The 21,676-nt window shown below is 31.7% G+C and overlaps 2 protein-coding genes across 2 annotated transcripts in view; one reads left to right on the forward strand and one right to left on the reverse strand.

Annotated features, from left to right (window-relative positions):
• Window positions 1-349, reverse strand: part of LOC145268956 (uncharacterized) — a 223,755-nt gene extending 223,406 nt beyond the window's left edge. Inside the window, exon 1 of the mRNA XM_080124591.1 lies at window positions 159-349. The gene's annotated coding sequence lies outside the window, so the exon portion shown is untranslated. The remainder of the gene's footprint in view (window positions 1-158) is intronic.
• Window positions 350-8,251: 7,902 nt separating this feature from the next.
• LOC145268972 (28S rRNA (cytosine-C(5))-methyltransferase-like) overlaps window positions 8,252-21,676 on the forward strand; it is a gene marked incomplete in the record, with an annotated part of 228,363 nt that continues 214,938 nt past the window's right edge. Inside the window, 1 exon segment of the mRNA XM_080124592.1 lies at window positions 8,252-8,547. Coding sequence (XP_079980718.1) covers window positions 8,454-8,547 — 94 coding nt within the window.

A 21,676-nucleotide genomic window follows, 5' to 3' on the forward strand; every position in this document is an offset into this window, starting at 1 on the left:
GTGTGCGTTAAAAACTTGGCAAGTGATTTCATTTCTACTTCAAAAGCGATAGATTTTTTTTTCTTCACAAAACAAAAAAGTTAAGAATAGAACCTCGTTCCATTCAGTATCCATTAATTGTAAAAAAAAAAATAAAATAAAAAAAAATCTGTTTTTACCTTTGGTTTCGTCTCCAAATGTGTTTTTATCGATTTAAAAGACAAAACAAAAACAATTTGAATCGATTATCCTAATTACAGGGCAAACATGTGAACATTAGACAGTATCTGGTTTCATACCGGTGTTAGACCGACACACGTCCCTCGGTTAGCTAACACTGCTCTGCAGTGTTGCCAACTGAGATTTTAAAAACCCGCTAGATCAGGGAAAAGAAATCTCCAGAAATTCGCTAGATTTGTTACTTTTGCCGTCTGAAATTTTTAAAAACCGCTAATTCCAAACAAAAAAAATCTCCAAAAAAGAAAAACACTATATTTTAACTTCAACCCAACATAATATTTTGAATATTCATTATAAAATATCCTGCGTTTTATTATTGGAATTATATTGAAGCGGTTCTCACTCCCTAGAAGGCTTCCAAGTTTTATCTGTTTTTCGGAGAGCGTAGATTTTGTTTTTGCAAGAAACAAATCATAAAATCAGTGGGTACACTTTACGAGGAACATGAACCCTGCAATCCTGCATGGCGTTTTTATTTAATGACTGCTCCCTGAAAGCGCATACACAAAAGGTTTTCATTGGTTTATTTAAACACAAAAACTTTTTTGAAGGCTCTATTTAAGGCCAAAAAAGGGGGGGGCTAAAACATTATTTGAGTATGTATGAAAAAATAATTTAACAAACAAATAAAAATATTTCGTGGAGAAAATAATAAAAAAAATTAGGTACTTGTACAGTTTAATCGGTGCCCGAAAAACTCGTCCCGGGAAAACTCGTCCCGGGAAAACCCGTCTCGGGAAAACCCGTCTCGGGAAAACCCGTCTCGGGAAAACTCGTCCCCTTTCGCTAGGTATCGTTCTTGAAGGAGATATTGTTTTAAAAAAAAAAAAATTTTTACTTGTTTAATGTTTTTTTTTTTTTTTTTTTAATAAAATCGATTTTCTAAGTGTTCGCTTTCTACCTAACTGGTTAAGTTCTTAGTGGTTTCACTTATTTTAAAGCGGTTAGTATGTTCATAAACGAGACCGCTTTTTTTATATTAATATAAAAAGAATTTATGGGTTTGTATTACTTTCGAAAAAGTTGTCAAAAAACAAATATATGACAAATAAATGTTATCAAAGGCAAGATAGATTACTTTTCTACCAAACTGGATATAATTTTCGTGTTTTTATTCAATTTAACATGTTTATTGAGCTCGAAAAGCATACAGTGTTTACCGATGTATTGGAAAATTTAAAATGGCGGTCGACTCTCTCTTTAACACGGTAAGTTCGGAAAAAGGTGTAATAAATAATAAACTAGACAAAATACTGTTAGAAATTTGCTCAATATATGTTACCGTGGCGTAACTTGACATATATTCGGTGGTTTTTTAAAACCCCGCTATATGAAAATTTTACCCGCTAGATTGCAAACGAAATCTCCAGATTTAGCGGGAAAACCACTAAATTGACAACATTGGAACATGAAACTGAATTTTTCAGACTACTAATCTCATCTTGGTTTTTATCTTATTTACAACGTTTCGGCTAATGCAAACTTCGACATTTTTTAACTTGCATCTTTCTTGTATGAAATTTTGGAATTTTGATTTAATCATACACGGTGGTAAAGTGTTTTCATTCTGCGGTGCGGTGCTCGTTTCCATTAATGTACAAGTGAAATACGCCAGTTAAAAATACTTTCGTATCAGGCATGTCTACACCAATAATTACGGAAAATTGCCAAGTAAACTTTTAATAAAAAAAAAGAAAAATCAATTTTATCATAAACGTCCGATTTTAGGGTATTTTTGGTATTTCTTTCCGACCTGCCCCGGCCTAGTATAAACACTTCCAACATCCCTATGTTAAGAACGGCTTTCGAGGTTTGGAGTGTTTATTCCGAAAGCCGTTCTTAACATAGGGAGGTTGGAGGTGTTTATACTACGCTGCGCAGGTCAGAAAAAAAATACAAATTTTAGATTGGACTGAACCCATAAAACGACTGACTTGTTTCCGCATCCTTTTACCTGTTAAATTTTACTGCTAGTCAGAATGGAGTTGATCATATGTTTTCAGCGTCCCAAAATTTTCTTTTTAAAACATTGTCATTCTAAATGATTATGGCAAAAAAATGGCAGAAAAAAAATCCCCTATTCTTCTAAAAAAGAGGCTTATCACTGATAAATGTTTAACGCAAAAACAAAACAAACAGCATGCGAATGGTCGAAAACTAGATCCTTTTCTTATTTTTGAATCCCCCAAAACTAGTGTAAATTATTAAATATAATTCTAATTTTATTTTATGCAGATCTATTATTGTATTTTACAAATTCTCAGGAAAAGATCACTTGTCCGAACATTATTGTATTTTCTTTAACAAAGATAACACGATAATTTCCACTGGCAAAAACCGGAAGTGGCTTTTAAAAAGTTGCTTCATAATCATCAGGAGCAGCAGCAGCAATTAGACGGACATAAAGTAGACCCAACGAATTCTGGGTCGTACTAAAAATGTACGTCTACTTTATGTCCGTCTAATTGCTGCTGCTCCTGATGATTATGAAGCAACTTCTTTAAAGCCACTTCCGGTTTTTGCCAGTGGAAATTATCGTGTGCTATTTAAAACATATATATATATTATCTTTGTTAAAGAAAATAATATAATGTTCGGACAAGTGATCTTTTCCTAAGAATTTGTAAAATACAATAACAGATCTGCATAAAATAAAATTAGAATTATATTTAGTTATTTACACTAGATTTTGGGATTCAAAAACAAGAAAAGAATCGAGTTTTCGACCATGCGCATGCTGTTTGTTTTGTTTTTGCGTTAAACATTTTTGTAAAAAAAATCTTTTTTTTTATTTTTTTATTTTCAGAATTAGGGAAATATTTAAAATAATAATAATAATAATAAAATACGAGTCAAAAGTACACTCTGGCCTACAAAAATGCCCGGACGGTCCCATCGACATTTCCAAGTACGGGCGCCTCGGGCGACTAGCAACAGCAGAGCACAGCAGCAGCACTAGCAGTTATCTAATGCCTTTCGAAGTATTCTAAAACATAGGAAAAGAAAAAAAAAAGCGTAACAGAAGATTAGGTGACTACTGACTCGGTGTGAGCAAATAAAACGCTATTGTTCCAGTTGTTTTTTTTTTGTTTTTCTTTTTCACTGTTTTGTGTTCGTTTTTAGTATTATATTATAACACTTATAAAAATATATCACTTTATGAAATATTTATTTATATTTGGCAAGGTTTACTTGAAATGTCCACAAGATAGCGGCTGTGAACGAATGTAAAAAATGAAAATGGAACGGAACGCACATTTAAGCGAAACGAAATTATCGCGTCAATAATAATAATAATAATAATAATAAGCGTGTATTAATTTTTAACTAATCAATACTTGTTATGAATATGTTAAAAAAAAACACAGTAGTGCTAGTGCTTACTTTTGTTTGTTTTTTTTTTGTTTTTTTTTGGTAAATAAAATTTGTTTTCTTAGGGGTTTTGGGGTCGCTGACAACGAGCCTGATATTCAACCCCGTGTAAATTGACCGTTTGCATGGTATTAACCCCTGAACGTTTGGACTACGCACGAGCGCGCGGTAGCATACACAAATTTACATTGGTCGTCGCTCGTCGACAAGTACTTTTCCTAATATTAATGCGTGCGTGTTGTTTACACTGGTCGCCATGTGTGCGCACGCAAAAACAACACATGGCGACCAGTGAAAACAACACGCACTGGATTAACGCATTAATATCAGGAAAAGTACTTGTCATCACTTTAAAGACAGGTGTGGAGGTTGACCTAATGTCAAGTCGTTTATGCGCTCGCGCGTTGTCCTAGGGTTTAGGTGTTAATACCATGCAAACAGTACATTTGCGACGGTCTTGAATATCAGATTCGTTCTCAGCGACCCCAAAACCTCCTTAAAAACAGTTGTTTTTAGTTGGGACTATTATGGTATTAAACCATATATTTACCTTTTCTTTTGGTTGTTGTTTATTTTTTTTCCACTAGTCTAAGTTTCATGTAACAATTTAATAAAGAAAACATACAGAAAAAATGAAATAACAGAGAAATATTTGTTTTTTTTCTTTTTCATTTATTTTTTTTTAATTCAACTAGGCTGTACTTTCGCATGACGATTTAATAAACAAAAAAAATACAATAAAAATTAGATTTCATGTTCAATCTCTGCATAATTACCGAAAGAAAACAATGAAATAAAAAAAGTAAAAACTTCTCTTATAGTCTTCTCAATTATTAAATCATTTCTCTCTGATAGGTTCATAAGAGTAGTAGTTGATGGGCAAAAATCAGAAGCCCACAGTATTAATGCTGGAGTCCCTCAGGGGCCCATCTTTGGCCCAACTCTTTTCCTGATCTACATTAATGATCTTACAAATCACATCATAGACATTTATGCTGATGACACTACCAGCACATCTAATACAGTAAACGACCAAGTTTTCTCCGATTCTCTCTCCTCTGATCTTGATCACCTTGTACAATGGGAAAAGGAGTGGCTGCTTACTTTAAATGCATCTAAAAGCAAGCTTCTATCTTTGCATCATCAACGTTCTGACCCCCATCTGGTATCAATTAAAATGAATGGCTCTCGTCTTGGGGAGGCCTCAAGTTTTGACAAACTTCTGGGCTTGATCTTTACTCCTGATCTTAAATGGAACTCGTACATCAAATCTGTTGCCAAGGTTGCTGAAAAAATGGTGGGATCCTTCTATCGATCCAGTAGATATCTCACTGCTGATGCAATTCTCTATCTATATAAGAGCCAGATACGTCCAAGGACGGAGTACTGTTGCCACAGGAGCTGCTAGAAAGGACTTGTCCTGCCTTGATAGAGTTCAAAATAGACTTCGTGGCCTCGTGGGAGATGTCCTTTTCTCTTCACTGTAACCTCTATCACACAGAAGAGATGTTGCAAGTTTGTCTGCTGTATCGTTATTTTCATGGAAAGTGTTCGCCTGAGCTTCAATCTATGGTCCCCCTCGCCAAACTTTCATAAGAAACACTCGTCTAGCTGAAAACACTATCAATAATTCCCCCACTCTTTATTTGTGCCTAAATCTAAACGTAGATTCCATGAACAAAGCTTCTTTCTTAGAATCGCACACCTGTGGAATCGTCTTCCGTTTTCCTGCTTTCCAGTTGACTACAATATGGTTGTCTTCAAGTCCAACGTAAACAAGTTCTTGATGAGCCATTCCACTTGTTAACAAATTTACCGAATTTCCATAACTGACGATTACTATATTGTCCAATTAATTGCTGTACACTCTTAACCCTTATTCCCGGAGTGGTCTCTGGGCCTTGATAAGTAGTTATGCCTATGTAAAAAAAAAAAAAAAAAAAAAAAAACCTTTTGTTTTCGTTTTTTTTTTGTTTTTTTTCCAAATAGAATTTTATCAGCAGTGGACCAGTGGAGTCTTTTTTTTTTTTTTTTTAATGCTGTAAATCTGCATAAAATAAAAAATAGAATCAGTTTTTTTTTTTTTTTAAATTCTTATGCCTAAAACAATAAGCAATTGTTGCCGCGCCAGCATTCACCTGTAGGGACGCCCTAGGCGACTAACAGCTAGATAATCCCTTTTAATGTTTTTCTGAAACTTTTATCACAATATTATAATGTTGGATAATCGAAACTGTCCTTTAAAATTGAAGAAAACTATTTGTTTATTTTTACGCTAGTTTAATTTTTAATAGTAGATCCCCCACCTCCAAAAAAAAAAAAACAACAACAAACAAGCAGTGTTCATCAAGTTGCTTTATTCTACAAAATTCTCGGGCAGAAATATTGCGTTCAAATCTATACGTACATAGCAAGCAATCTATACGGACATAGCAAGCAATCTATACGTACATAGCTAGCAATCTATGTACGTATAGATTGCTAGCTATGTACGTATAGATTGCTTGCTATGTCCGTATAGATTGCTTGCTATGTACGTATAGATTTGAACGCAATATTTCTGCCCGAGAATTTTGTAGAATGAAGCAACTTGATGAACACTGCCTGTTTTTTTTTTTTTTTTTTTTTTTTTTTTTTTTTTTTTTTTTTTTTGAGGTGGTGGATCTACTATTAAAAATTAAACTAGCGTAAAAATAAACAAATAGTTTTCAAATTTAAGGGACAGTTTCGATTATCTAACATTATAATATTGTGATTAAAGTTTTAGAAAAAATAATAAAAGGGATTATCTATTAGTCGCCTACAGGTGAAAATGCCGACTCGAAAGCGATTGCTTATTGTTTTGGGCATAAGAATTACAAAAAAAAAAAGAAAAGAAAAACTGATTCTAGTTTTATTTCATGCAGATTTCCAGTATTTAAAAACAAAATTGTTACAAAAAAAAAATAAATAAAATAAAAAAACTCGATTGTTGATTAAGTTCTATTTCGAAAAAAAAAAAAAATAAATTTTTACTTTTTTTACTTTATTGTTTTCTTTTGGTAATTATGCAGAGATGGAACATGAAATTTCATTTTTACGGTATTTTTTTGTTGATTAAATATTTATGCGAAACTAGTTTAGTTGAATTTTCCAAAGTAAAAGAAAAAAACATTTTTTAGTTATTTCATTTCATTTTTTCGGTATGTTTTCTTTATTAAATTGTTACGTAAAACTTAGACTAGTCGAAAAAATAAACAACAACCAAAAGAAAAGGTAAATATGTAGTTTAATACCATATAGCCCCAACCAAAAACAATTGTTTTTTAAGGAGGTTTTGGGGTCGCTGACAACGAATCTGATATTCAAGCCCGTCGCAAAATTACTGTTTGCATGAATGCATGGTATTAACACCTAAACCCTGGTACAACGCTCGAGCGCATAAACGAATTAACATTAGGTCAACCTCCACACTTTTCTTTAAAGTGATGACAAGTACTTTTCCTGATATTAATGCGTTTATTATCCAGTGTTTTGCGTGTTGTTTTCACTGGTCGCCATGTGTTGTTTTTGCGTGCGCGAAAACAACACATGGCGACCAGTGTAAACAACACGCACGCATTAATATTAGGAAAAGTACTTGTTGACGAGCGACGACCAATGTAAATTTGTGTATGCTACTGCGCGCTCGTGCGTAGTCCAAGCGTTCAGGGGTTAATACCATGCAAACGGTAAATTTACAACGACAACAACAGCGACCCCAAAACCCCTAAGAAAACAACAACAACAAAAAAAAACAGAACAAAAGTAAACACTACTGTGTCTTTTTTTTTTTAACATATTCATAACAAGTACAGATTAGTTAAAAATTAATACACGCTTATTATTATTGACGCGATTATCTCGTTTCGCTTAAATGTGCGTTCCGTTCCATTTTCATTTTTTACATTCGTTATCGTTCACAGTCGCTCGCTATCTTATGGACATCTCAAGTCAACCTTGCCAAATATAAATAAATATTTCATAAAGATGTATTTTTATGAGTATTATAATATAATACTAAAAACGAACACAAAACAGTGAAAAAAAAACAAACAAAAAAACTGAAACAATAGCGTTTTATTTGCTCACACCGAGTCGGCGAGTCAGTAGTCACCTAATCTTCCATTACGCTTTTTTTTTACTTTTTCTATATGTTTTACATATGACTAAAAACCGTTTTAGAATACTTCGATAACTGATAGTCGCCCGAGGCGCCCGTACTTGGAAATGTCGATGGGACCGTCCGGGCATTTTTGTAGGCTAGAGTGTACTTTTGACTCGTATTTTATTATTATTTTAATATTTCTCTAATTTTGAAAATAAAAAAAAGCAAAAAAACAACATTTTTTTACAAAAATGTTTAACGCAAAAACAAAACAAACAGCATGCGAATGGTCGAAAACTCGATTCTTTTTTTGTTTTTGAATCCTCCAAAATCTAGTGTAAATAACTAAATATAATTCTAATTTTATTTTATGCAGATCTGTTATTGTATTTTACAAATTCTTAGGAAAAGATCACTTGTCCGAACATTATATTATTTTCTTTAACAAAGATAATATATATATATGTTTTAAATAGCACACGATAATTTCCACTGGCAAAAACCGGAAGTGGCTTTAAAGAAGTTGCTTCAGCAGCAATTAGACGGACATAAAGTAGACGTACATTTTTAGTAAGACCGACGAATTCCTAATTTTCTGCGGAGCGCAACCGGAAGCGGTGACAAACAAGCCCAATCAGTTTCCACACCGGATGTGAACTTAAGATCTTCAATTGCATGAGATTTCCACGTGTTTTCCTTGAAGTCATCTAACGAGAGGAAAAAAAAAAAAAAAAAAATGGGAAGAAAAAGAGATTTGGAAAGACCAAAATCGGGTCCTGGTAAAAAAGCCAAAAAACAAGGCGAACCCAAACTTCCCAAGTTATTCTTAGGTATTGTTATTCTCTTTTTTTGTTTTAATTTAAAGTCAACATTATCCAGTCAACCCGGGTAGATTTTTTTTTAATGATTTCAAATAATCTGAAAAAAAAAATAATTTACTTTTTAGATTTTGCTCCTTTGAACACAATTCTACAAAAAAAATTGTATTCATTATTACTGAACGAGAAACAAAAATAGTTTTTGCTTTAAATTTTATCAATTCACAAATGTTTATAAGTGTAGAACTTGCTATTTCATAAAACACGTTTTAAACATTTTTTTTTTTCTCATGAAAACTACGTGTTCTCTTGATTAATGATTAATTTCGGTGACCCCCCCCCCTCGATGTTGAAAGTTGGATGAATATTTAATCATGCGATGTTCATTCTTGAACTTGGTTCTTTCATTTGAATTATTTTATTTCTTTATTTCCGATCTATTCCACAAATATTACGATATGCATTTTAAAGAATGTGGCGTACATTTAGTTGTGCACAATACTCCACATGAGCAAATCCTTAAAAAAAAAAAAAACAAGAATTGCGTCCGTGACTTGGCATCTGCTTCTGTAAGTTTTAAACCATTTTTTTTCTAATTAAAATACACAATTTTTATAAAATTTATAGAAATCCGACATTTTCATATAAATTATTTAATTTTATTATAAATCGCAGGACTTTTAAAAGTAAAAACAATTGGTTTAAAACTTGCGGAAGTTGAGTTCCATAGTCTTTGCTAGGTGTATCAGAATTTTGGAATTTTTGACACCCCTAACAAAAAACTGCGAATAAAATATAAAAAAAAACTCGTAATTTCTCTGTTTAAAGTGGGTTATTTATTTTCTTTTTGGAATATACTTACAAAATAAACTATTAATGTTGTTTAGAAAATAATAGAAATATTATTTTTTTACAAAATGCCGGCGCGCCTTCATGCAGCCATTTTTTTTTTTTTTTTTTTTTTTTTTTTTTTTTTTTTTTACGTAATGAAATCAGTGCTGGTGCAGTGGTGCACTTATTGATCCGTGCTGAAATGATAACGTTGTTATTTAAAAAGCCGTTCTTAACATGGGGAGGGTGTTTTGTAACTATTCTATACTTACAACTGAATAAAAAACAAAACTTTAATTAAACTTGGAAATACGATTTAAAAAATAGCGCGGATCAGTAAGTGCACTAGCACATTGAAATCAATTGAATTTTACGAGTTAAATATTTTTCAATTTTTAAACTTTAAAAATCTATCAATTTTTTTATTGGTTCAATTTTTACGATTTTTTCAGGGTCAATGTGAAATTTTATGCTCTTTTCAATAAATATTTTAGACAAACATTTTTATTTTTAAATTCCCCCCCCCCCATTTTGAAATTTCTATTATTTACGGAGATGGTCCCAACGTCCGCCTCGTTCTGAGTTCGGGGAGAGGCCGTCTGACGTAGGCGGTGTCGAGGCAGAAAATTACCCCTTCAATAAAGTGCCCAGTTGTTAACTTAAGGAGAAAAAAAGCCGTTCCAATAATTAGAATTTTTATTTTTTATTTTAAACAGTTCAAATAATTAGAATTTAAAAACAAAAAAAAAAAAAACAGTCCACATGATTAGAATAGTTCCACGTGGTTAGTTAACCCTGTAAAATTCTGTGATTTTTTTCACAATATTTGTAAAAGCATCTGTCTGTGACATATCGCATATTTTAGGGTTAGGTTAATTTTCTGCCTCGACACCGCCTACGTCAGACGGCCTCTCCCCAAACTAGGAACGAGGCGGACGTCGGGACCATCTTCGTAAAGGATAACGAAAATTTAAATAATTTACACACCAAAGTCTTATATATCACAAATTGAAGATAAAAGATCAATAAATAAAATATTCTTTTTTAAAACAAAGTGTTTTTTAGAAATTTACCTGTAAAGTCCAAAGTGTAAAACCTTTTTTTCTTTTTTTTTTTTTTTTTTAACCACGTTGATTTTTTTTTTTCTGTGGAAGCTTATGTTCTGCTTACAATGTCAGGTAAATATTGGACGCTGACAATTTTTTCTGTTTCATTCAATGTTTCCCTTTCTTTTTTTTTTTTAAATTCACTTGATAAAGTAGATTTTAAAATATATTAAATCAAATATTCATGAATTTGATAAAAGAACAAAATTCATTGACTTTTTAAAGGCAAAAACTTATAAGTAAAATGTGACTAGTTTTCAACTATGGGAACACATATTTCTTCACGCACAAGGCTAACGCGAACTTGTGGTTTTTACTTCCTTCTGTCCATCCGTATTTCAAAACAAGAACAAACACTACTGGCGTTTCGCTAATATGAATATGTGACAATGCTTATGTAATGGCGACTTTTTCAAATAGTTGTTTAAAAAAATTCTTTTATTTAAAAAATACATGGAATTTAAAATATAAATATGGATAAATTCTTAACAATGAAGAATGGAAGTACCCATTGAATAGTATTTTTTATAGGCAAGTGATTTTTTTTTGGAATTCATATATTTATTGAAGCAATTAAAAATTCGTTAATTTTCTTTAAATGTTAAAGAAAACCGATTAAAAAAAAAAGAAAAATTGCATACTTTGCTATTAAACCTGTTATTCTTTTTTAATTTTGATTTTTGCTCCCTTAATTGAAAACATTAGTGTTTGAATTACATTTTTCAAGTAGTTATAAGCTTGGAAAGATACGTCTAATTACTCAGTGTGTTTTTTTTTTTTTTTTTTTTTTTTTTTTTTTTTTTCAAGCGTTTTTCATGTCGGTTTCTGACACTTCTATCCATTTGCTAGGTACGAGCAAAATGAATGGCCGATCCTTAAAAAGCATTAACATTTCGGACACTGTTTTGCAATAGTTCACTGTGCAGAGGAAGAGAACTTTTATGAATAAAGATAGGGAGACCTAGTTTTGATAGCCGATTAATCATAATTGTTTTGTAGGTTTCCGACTACTTTTTGATTGTATTTGAAAGATTAAGGATTAAACTTAATTTCCAAAAGGAAAAAATATTTGTACACGTGAAAAAAAAAAAATAAAAAGTTATGAAAAATGTTTTCACGGCGAGCTAACCAATCAGCTAAATTTTGAAATTAAATAAATTCATTGTAAAATCCTTTAAAAGATAAATATTAGTTTTCTGGGTCTATTTCAAGCATAATTAGTAAAGTTCTAAGATGTTGAATAAATAAAAAAAAAAAAAAAAAAAAAAAAAAACACCTTGTTTGTACAAAAAATTTAATTAGCCCCCCCCCCCCCAAGCGAGTAATTCTGCTGTTCGTCAAAACGTAACAAATGAAGTTTTGTAAACACGATTATATGGAAGCCCAAAATGGCAGCCAATCAGAACGCTGTTTCAAAATGGAGTCATGATATTAAAGAGGTAGGGGTTCCAGTTTTCTTCTCCCCCCCCTCCCAGCCGTTCATCCGTACATTCCTATCCTGAACGTTTGTATCATTTTTCTCAGTTTTTAATTTATTTTTATGTTCCTGTTTAAAAACATTTTTTTTTAATTATTGTTCAAGATTATATAAAAATTATGTTATGCTGAAAATTTCACATTCGTGCAAGCAAAAAATTAAAATCTTGCATCTAAAAGTTATACAAAATCTGTAATTTAAAAAAAATTAGAAATAGTTTTACTATTATAATTTTTTTGTGTGAAAATATTAAATAAACAATGGTTAATTCAATGATAATATCGGTAGTTTGATAAATTGATTTTTCTTCGAGTTATATCGAATTCATTAATGCAGACTTTAGGGGATGTTTTCGTAATGTTCTTTTTTCTTTTTATTACTGAAAACTATAACTTTAAAGGTATTTTTTGTTTAAACAAAATAATACATTTCCACTAAGATTTAAATAAAAATAATGGGTTCATTATATTCTGTGATTATTATTTGATAAAAACTGAAAATTTCATTAAAATTGGTTAATTTCCTGATTTTTGGTGAATTTTTAAGTAAAAGTCAAAATGTTTATACATTTTGAGCATTGGCATTCATTTTGCACATTTTTCATCTCATAATTCAGGAGGTTTGGTTCGATGATATATTTTACTAAAAAAAAAAAAACTGGCAAATTTTTTTTTTTAATGTAACCAAGTTGATAACATATAATACAAACTGTAGTCTGTGCCCAACTATTAAGAGAAAACCAACAATATTTTCATTAGATGAAAATATCTAAAAAAAAAAGCTGCGGCAACTTTTTTTTGTTTTCTTTTGTTACTGTAATAAAGCTTATAATATCAGTCACACTAACATCTCGTTTTTAACATTACAAAAAATGAAAATGCGACAATAGTTGTAGAGGAATTGTAAACGCAGCTGTAAACGTTTCAGCTGCTCCTGCTGATATTGACCCAAATGTAATTCGATGTTCGCTTGGTTTTCCCCGGAACATGACATCAACAGTTCGGGTTCTGTCGCTGTTTGACGTAACAAATTTTCATTCCATTTTTTAAACAATTGTAAAACAGAGCGTTCATCGCAAGTTTTATCCTGGGTTTTTTTTTTTTTTTTTTTTTTTTTTTTAACATTTCATAACCGAGGAATTAATAAAACCAGTCTTAACATGGGGGAGTTTGGGTAGCAGTGTCAGAAATCGCCATTAAAAATGCATGATAAAAACTTGAATAATTCGACTTATCTTTCAAAGCTTATAACTACTTGAAAAATGTAATTCAAACCCTAATTTTTTTTTTTTTTCAATTAAAGGAACAAAGACCAAACTTTAAAAAAAAAATAACAGGTTTAATAGAAAATTATGCAATATTTGTTTTTTTTAGTCAGTTTTATTTTAAAAAGATTTAAAGAGAATCAACGCATTTTAACTTCGAATATAAAAATATATATAAATTTCAATAAATCACTTACCTATGAAAAGTACTGTCTAGTGGATACTTCTATTGTTCATTGTTAAGAATTTATCCATATTTATATTTTATATTCCATGTTCTTTTTAAATAAAATACTTTTTTAAACGAGTATAAAAAAAATACCGCGACATGAGATGTTTCACAATTGGAATAAAGGGAGACAAATGCCGTCTTTTCTTCCAGTTGAGAACTTCAGTGGCCTTAAGCGCCAGAATTAATCTCCCTGGCTGTAAACAAAAGTTAGTAAATATGGGCCACCGTAGTTAAAAATAGTCACATTTTAGTTATCAGTTTTTGCCTGTAAAAAAAAAAAAACACTCAACAAATTTTTGATTTTTCTTTTCTCAAAAAAGTACATGAGTTATTGATTTAATATATTTTATTACTTCTTTATGGAGTGAATTTTTTTTTTTTTTTTTTTTTAAATATCTAAAAAAAAAAAAAAAAAAAAAAAACATTGAATGAAATCGAAAAAATTGTCATACGAGGGGCGTGCAATAAGTAATGCCCCTGCCCATAGCAGTAGAGCAATGAAACTTGGCACAGTTATTAGTCTTTCTCTACATAGGAACCACCCAGAGTTATGCATTTCTCCCATTGTTTGATGCAGCTCTGGAGACCGTTTTTGTAGAGCACCCCAAGTTGGTCATCCAACCACAACGTGTCTTCAAAAATCAAGGCTGCATCATCTGGGAAACGCTTTCCTTTCAAAAACAACTTCATGGCTGGGAAGAGGTGAAAGTCGGAGGGTGCAAGGTCAGGAGAGTAGGGAAGATGGGGAGGATTTCATAACCACACGACCGTGCTTCTGATCTGGCGACATGCGAGTTGTGGACCGGAGTGTTGTCCTGCAGAAGGAGGGTACCTTTGCTGATCTTGTCCCGTCTCTTGATTTTGATAGCTTCCCTTAATTTCCTCAAAAGTGAAGCATAATAGCTCCTGTAATCGTGGTACCCTTTGCCAGGAAATCTGTCATTACTACTCCGTCCTGGTCCCAGAAGACTGTGGGCATGACCTTGCCAGCGGAGGGCTGCATCCTTGCCTTCTTTGGAGATGGTGAGTCCAAGTGCTTCCACTGCATTGACTGGGCTTTGATCTCTGGATCATAGTGATGGACCCAGGTTTCATCCTGTGTAATCAGTGTTTTGAAAAACTTTGACTGTTCTTCTTGGCACATCTCCAAATTCATCCTCGAGAACTCGACGTGTTCTCGCTTCTGGAATGGTGTGAACAACCTGGGAATCCATCTGGCAGACACCTTATGCAAATGGTCATGAATGATAGTTTCCACAGACCCTGTACTAACTTTGACATCTTGAGCTATTTGGCGGATAGTAATGTGCCGATCTTCCAAAATGGCAGCCTCAACTTGACGGACAGATGCCTCATCAATGGGAGAAGGAGGGGGCGACCAGGTCTGGGAGCTTTTTCCACAAACTTCCGTCCATGTTTGAATTCATGATGCCAGCGTTTTACAAGGTCATATGATGGGGCATTATCACCATAAGTTTCTTTCATTTCATCAAAAGTCTCCTGTGGTATGCGTCCTTTCAAATACAAAAACAGGATCACTGCTCGGCATTCAACAGGCTCCATTTCACACCTGACTCTGTTCAAACACTTGTAAAACAGAAACCACAATTAGTTCAGAGCTGTAATTTGCCACATAACCCGTAGAGATATAAATAATTACACATGCAAAATTTCAGCTAGATCAGACAACTGGAAGTGGGTCAGGGGCATTACTTATTGCACACCCCTCGTAATTCTACAAAATTTTCTGAACAATATAACAAAATTATAAGGTTTCACTTATAAAAACAAAACATTCAACGTGTTTTTTTTTTTTTTTTTAAAAAGGGTTTTAAACTTTGGACATTACAGGTAAATTTGCAAATAACTTGTTTTTTTTTTTTTTTTGTTTTAAATTAACTTTTTATTTATTGATCTTTTATCTTCAATTTGTGATATATAAATTTGAGGTGAGAAAATGAATTATTTTCATTTGAAAAATGGGGGGGGGTGAATTAAAAAAAAAAAACGCTCGTCTAGAATATTTTATTTGCTTTATTGTAAAGAGCATAAAATTTCACATTGAACCTGAAAATATTGTAAAAATTGAACCATTAAAAAAATTTGGATAGATTTTTAAAGTTTAAAAATTGAAAAAAATTTAACTTAATTGATTTCATTACATAAAAAACATGGCTGCATGAACGTGTGCAGGCACTTTGTAAACACTATTTTAAAAAATAAAAAATATTTAAACAACTTTTATAGTTGATTTTTGAAGTATATTCATAAAGAAAATAACCCACTTGTAAAAGAAATTACAAGTATTTTATATTTTATTTGCAGTTTTGTGTTAGTGGTGTCAAAAATTCCCCCAAAAATTCGGACACACCTAGAGGTTGGGGGTGTCTATTCCGAAAGCCATTCTTCGTAAATGGGTTTTATTTTAATGGCTGCTTCCTGAAAGCGCATGCACAAAATGTTTTCATTGGTTTTAATCACGAAAACATTTTTGAGGCAAAAAAAAAAAAAAAAAGCTAAAAGCATTATTTGAATATGTATGAAAAAATAAATGTAATAAAAAATTAAAATATTTAGTGGAAAAAATATAAAAATATTTGAAAATAAATAAAATAAAAATAAGCACAAAATAGAAGTATGAATCAAATTTACTCAAAGAAATTTTTTAATTCAAAAAATAAAATAAATGCACACTTGATTAAATAGTGTATGAGATATATATGAAGAAAGTAAAAGAAAACCTTTTACACATTACAGGGAGCAGCCATTAAAATAAAACACGTTTACGCAGGGTCGATGCTCCCATGAAGTGTGTTTATTCTGAAAGCTGTTTTTAACATGGAGAGTTTAAGAATGGCTTTCAGAACACCCCCAACCTCATGTTAAGAACAACTTTACTAATTCCTAGTTTGGGAAAAAATTTAGCTGCCAGGATTACTCCATGTTTAATGAGAAAATTTTTTTATCCTCTAAATTGTTTGCTATGCAGATTTTCAGCTCGTGTGCATTCACGGCAAGTTGAAAATCACTGCGCAGCATTATAATTGGCTCGGCTTTGTTAGGTCAGACAGCAGCAGAATCCAAGCTGTTGATATGTTCCAGGAAAAGCTGAGCAAACACTGAGTTCAGGGTTGTGGAATTGGATTCGGAGGTTTTAGTTGGAGTCATATTTCTAAGAGTACTAGGTGTCTGAATTTTTTTTATCCGACTCCTTAAGTCCAATAATTTTTTTTTTTTTTTTTTTTTTTTTTTTTACATGGTTTTCCTGTTTGGCTTTCAGAAAGACCCTGTATTATGCGTTGTTACAGATAATGCATCCAACATGCTGAGTATGGTAAAAAAAAAAAAATGAAAGAAAAGATTTAAGTATTACAGAAGAATGTACAGCAGAAATTCAGGAAGAACAATCTGGGCTTAGTCACAGTAGGCAACCAATTAACAGAGAAGCAAGAGGATTTCAATTTCTTCGAACGGTTTGAAGAGGTACTAAATTGATTAGACGTGTCTGGTGATGTAGCTCTTAAAGAACGTCATTCCAGTAATCTTATAGCCAAAGTCAGAAGAGTTGCTATTTCAGCAAGAACACCAAAGCTTGATGCTCTTCTTAAGAGCTGGAAAAGGAGCTATAGTAGACCATGTTTCTTGTTGAGGTAGCACTTACATGGTAAAATGGCTTGTTGAATTGAAGCCAGTGTTCAAACCCAGATGTCAGTTTTTCAGAAGTGCAATGGATGCAACTTGAAGAACTGGAAGACCTTAAACTTTTCAAGTAACAAAAAAGCTTCAAGAGGATCTCATTCCTGGAATGTTCTTGAAAGAGTGGAAAATGTTAAAACATTCCTTATCAGGGTGTGGTGGTTTGTGTACAGGAACAATGTGTAAGTCAATGCGTCAAAGAGAAGTACAACTGCTTAATAAATAAAATGGAGATCCAGACACTATTTCAACCACTGACTCAGAGGGGAACATGTGATGAAGAGGATTTTCGAGGAAGATCATAAAGCAAGGTCAAAGCGGCATAAGCTACAGGAAACTCCACGTTCAGTGAATAAAGCCTTAGCATGCATGGTTCCCCCTCTGGTGCTGCATGTGAGATTCCACCAAAAATAGTGAAGAAATAATGAATGTGAGAAATGTGAAGGGCCAACGTTTCAGAAAAATCTAATGGATGGGACAAAAGTTATAGGGTAAAAGGTGTAATTTTTGCGATTTTGGGGCATTTGTGACCCCTTTTGAGCTCCTGGAAATGTCGAATCCCAGTGAAAGTGGCAAATGGTGCAGTTTCACGCCTTAATACATGTACATTTGAATTCAGCACCATGGTAAACCACTATATAGACATACATATCAAGTTTTTGATTAATGTGAAAAAAGAGCCCCAAATTCTCATGACTTAGCACTCCTATGTAAAATTATGTGCTCTTTCTGATTATGCAGTCAAATCTGATGTATCTCTTTACCATAAGCCATGAATTATAAATTCAGATGTACAAATTTCAATTTTTTTAAAAACTGGCGCATGGTATCATACAGTGTGTATCTATTTATGAACAAAACTAAGTATTATAGTAGTATTTAAATATAGCTTTATTGAGAATAGGCATTTTCCTGCCTCCTCACCAAAGGAGAGCTTAATCTTGGGTGTAGCCATTGAATGCCTAAAGAGCATTCATGGCCTGTATTTACTACTACCCTGAAAGTAGAAAAAATTGAGTAGATATGAATTAATCTCAGAAATAAATCAAAGAAAATTTTTCATATAGATTTTGGATTTCTGTAAAAGATGGAAATTCCTGTAGTCGACCAGAACTTATGCATTTTGGGACCAGTCCAATTTTCAATTTTGTAAATCCTCTCTAATCCAAAATATAGCCCTATTTTCTGAGATGCAACCATAAATCGTACTCTACATGAATCCTCAATGTAACTTTCACAGTACCAGGATATCAGGAATCCTGATAAGCAACAACTATATATTCACCAGTTGATGGTAATTTTTGTCATTTCTATTCTGTTTTACTGAAAATTAAATTATGTAAACAAAGAAATAAAACGGTAATTTTTACCTTATTTCCACCTTAACATTTAAAATGATTACTTTTATAGGTTTTAGGGTATGCTGAAAACGAATATCGCATTTAAATTTTCTGCAAATAAGTAGTTTTCCAGATATTAAGCAATGTCATTTCTTATGTTATCATTGGTGGCCATCTTGGTGGGCGCAAACGCAAACCCGAGAAACTATGCACAAATGTGCATACCAAGATGGCCACCAGCAATAACGTAAGAAATGGCATTGCTTAATATCCGGAAAGCTACTTATTTGCGGAAAATTTAAATGTGATATTCGTTTTCAGCATACCCGAAAATCTGAAGAGGTAGTCATTTTAAAGAAAAATGTTAAGGTGGAAACAAGGTAAAAATTGACAATATGCATCACAATGAAATACTTTATCGAATCACCCAATTATTATTATTATTTAGATATCCTCAGTTAAAAAAAAAAAACAGGTTTGTTTTACACATTCGAAAAAATGGTCTTGACAATGAGTTAAAACTATCAAGTTTCACGACCTCTTTTTTATTTAATTGTTAGGTGAAAGCACAGAATAGTTAACAAAAAACATCCTTCCTTCCCCCATGTTAAGAATGGGTTTCTAAATAATGATACTATTTCAGCATGGTAGCATAAGTGCAAGAGTATCTTTTTATTTGTTATATATATATATATATATATATATATATATATATATATATATATAGCAATACACATGGCCGTTAAAACGCTTTGGATAATCAGATTTCAAGGGGTTTCTGCTAAAATAGTCATAAAATAGTCAACGGCATTTTTGGTAAGATTTTATACCCCCCCCCCCCCTCCGATTTCTAAACATTCGTACAGTGTTTCTGTTAAGAATTTTTTAATGAAATTTGGAAATTAGCCAAAAGAAATGTCATTTTTAATAATTTTGAGTGTCCGAAATTCATTTGACCACTCGTTTTTTTGTGTTAAAAAAAAATGAGTATTGAAAGTTTTGAAAAAAATTTTCTTCGGACACTCACTATTAAACAATCTTTTTACTATGTTTATTCATTAAAAAGATGATTGGACAGTGTTTTATCTAGTGGTACGTAGCAATTTAAAAACATAATATCCGAAAAAATCGTTATGAATTTGAATCAAGACTTCTGTAGTAGTAGTGATAGTAGTAGCAACAGCAGCGATAACATGACGTAAACAGACATTTGTTTTTGTTTATTTTTATTCTAAATCGATTTTTTTAAATTTTTTTTATTGAAAATCTGGTTATAAATAAAACTTCTTACATGTTTAGTTAGAGCTATTTTGTTATCAACCATAGAAATATTTTTAAAAATTGGGTAGTAGTAAATTTTAAAATATTTTAACAAGCAAAAATGTGAAATATGTTTTGCTTCATGTGTACAATTACGAATGGTAACACACTTCTAATTTTCGTCCCTTAAAAAATGTTTTCAATGAATTATTATCGAATGGAAACTAATCTACCCGATTATTAAAAAAAAACAAAATAATCAATATTTAAATATTTGTAGGAGGTGCTCAGTTAAAAAATAACAACGGTAGGAAAAGATATGAAATGTAATTAAAAATCAAAATAACATTAATTCAAAATTTTTAACAATTTGCCAGTTTTAGCAAAAACTTATTTCTTTTTTTATATTTAAATAGAATTTAAATACTTGATATTTTTACAAGCATCATGTTTTCTGTTAGAGAGATGTCACTTTTTTAAATAACATTTATTTTTGTCTGTTTGTCATAATTTTTGTAAAGTCTCACAATGGGTATCAAACACCCTCTTAAAAAAAAACTCGCTTAATTCTATGTCTAATCCTAGGTACGAGTGGCAAGCCTCCTCCTAAAACCTTTAGCCTTAACAATAACGCTAAGTACAAGTGGCAGAGCTCCCCACTAAACAAACTTCCTCTGTGAGCTCATATAAACGTAAAAAAAACATAAAAAACGTTTAAAGAAAAGTGCATATGAGTAATCCCCCCCCCCCCAAAAAAAAATTGATCAACTTTCCTAAAACGCTAGGATTGTCTTGAAATGGTGAATTATTTTACATTTATGTGAAACCAACCCCCACTCTAAATTCTAAAATTGTTTTTGTTTTGTTTCTATCAAGTCTTCAGGATGTTCACACATAATTTTCCTTAGCCCTATCATTAACCCAAAGTCAGAGTGGCAACCTCCCTACCTTCTCATAATTGCACAAAGACCCTCTTAAAACCATGCATAATCACCTTTTAGAAAACAAACACAAAAAAAAAACATTCAGGATTTATCTATCATAGGAAAGGGGGGGGTAACTGCCCTAAAACGCTCGAATGATTCAAAATGAGAAATCATTTTACATTAAAGTCTAAAATAATTTTTTATCTTTTATTAAAGTTTTTCAAGTTGTTCACATGCAATTGTCTATAAAGGTAGAATCACATATTTTGGAGAGGTGGTCAGATGGGGAGGGGTAGCAGAAGGTATTAATTTACAATAATACCAAAGAAATATTGCAATATATTCATTTTTAACCAATCCTAGATTTCGATTTCAGTTTTTGGCACATAAAATGCATTACAACTAAACTTTGAGTTCTCTAACTTTTCCTTTAACAAATACATGGCATTTTTAAGCAATCGCAGCATATTTCTGTGCATTTACTGCAGATTATTTGGAAACCTTTAATTTCTGGAGATTTTCAATAGCATATTCAGATTCCTTGCACACAAATACACTTAGGGCAAATGAAATTTGCCCTAAGTGTATTTGTGTTTTAACGAAGATATAGCATTTTTATTGACAAGGTAGTGCAAAAAATGTGACAAAATGCATATGGTCTTAAAGACGGGAAAATATCCAAACATGCAGGGCATAAAAATAGTTATAACTTCCTTGATTTTAATTGGATTTTAAAAATTTAAAAATATTCTTTCTTAACTTAGCAAGCTATATATATATATATATATATATATATATATATACCAATATTGAAATATTTTAAGCCATTTAAATTTTTTCATGTGTATCGCTTTTTTTTTTTTTTTTTTTTTTTTTTTTTTACCAACAAGATAGTATTGTTTAGAAATCAAATTTGAAAAACTTGAAAATAAGTTTTTTAAATGGACGAACTCAGAATAAAAAATGACTAATCTAGTAAAACAGTTTTCTATTTTTAAGAGAATACTTT

Source organism: Euprymna scolopes, chromosome 4, assembly GCF_053919585.1.
Source record: "Euprymna scolopes isolate OS-2025 chromosome 4, ASM5391958v1, whole genome shotgun sequence".
Classification (NCBI taxonomy): domain Eukaryota; kingdom Metazoa; phylum Mollusca; class Cephalopoda; order Sepiida; family Sepiolidae; genus Euprymna; species Euprymna scolopes.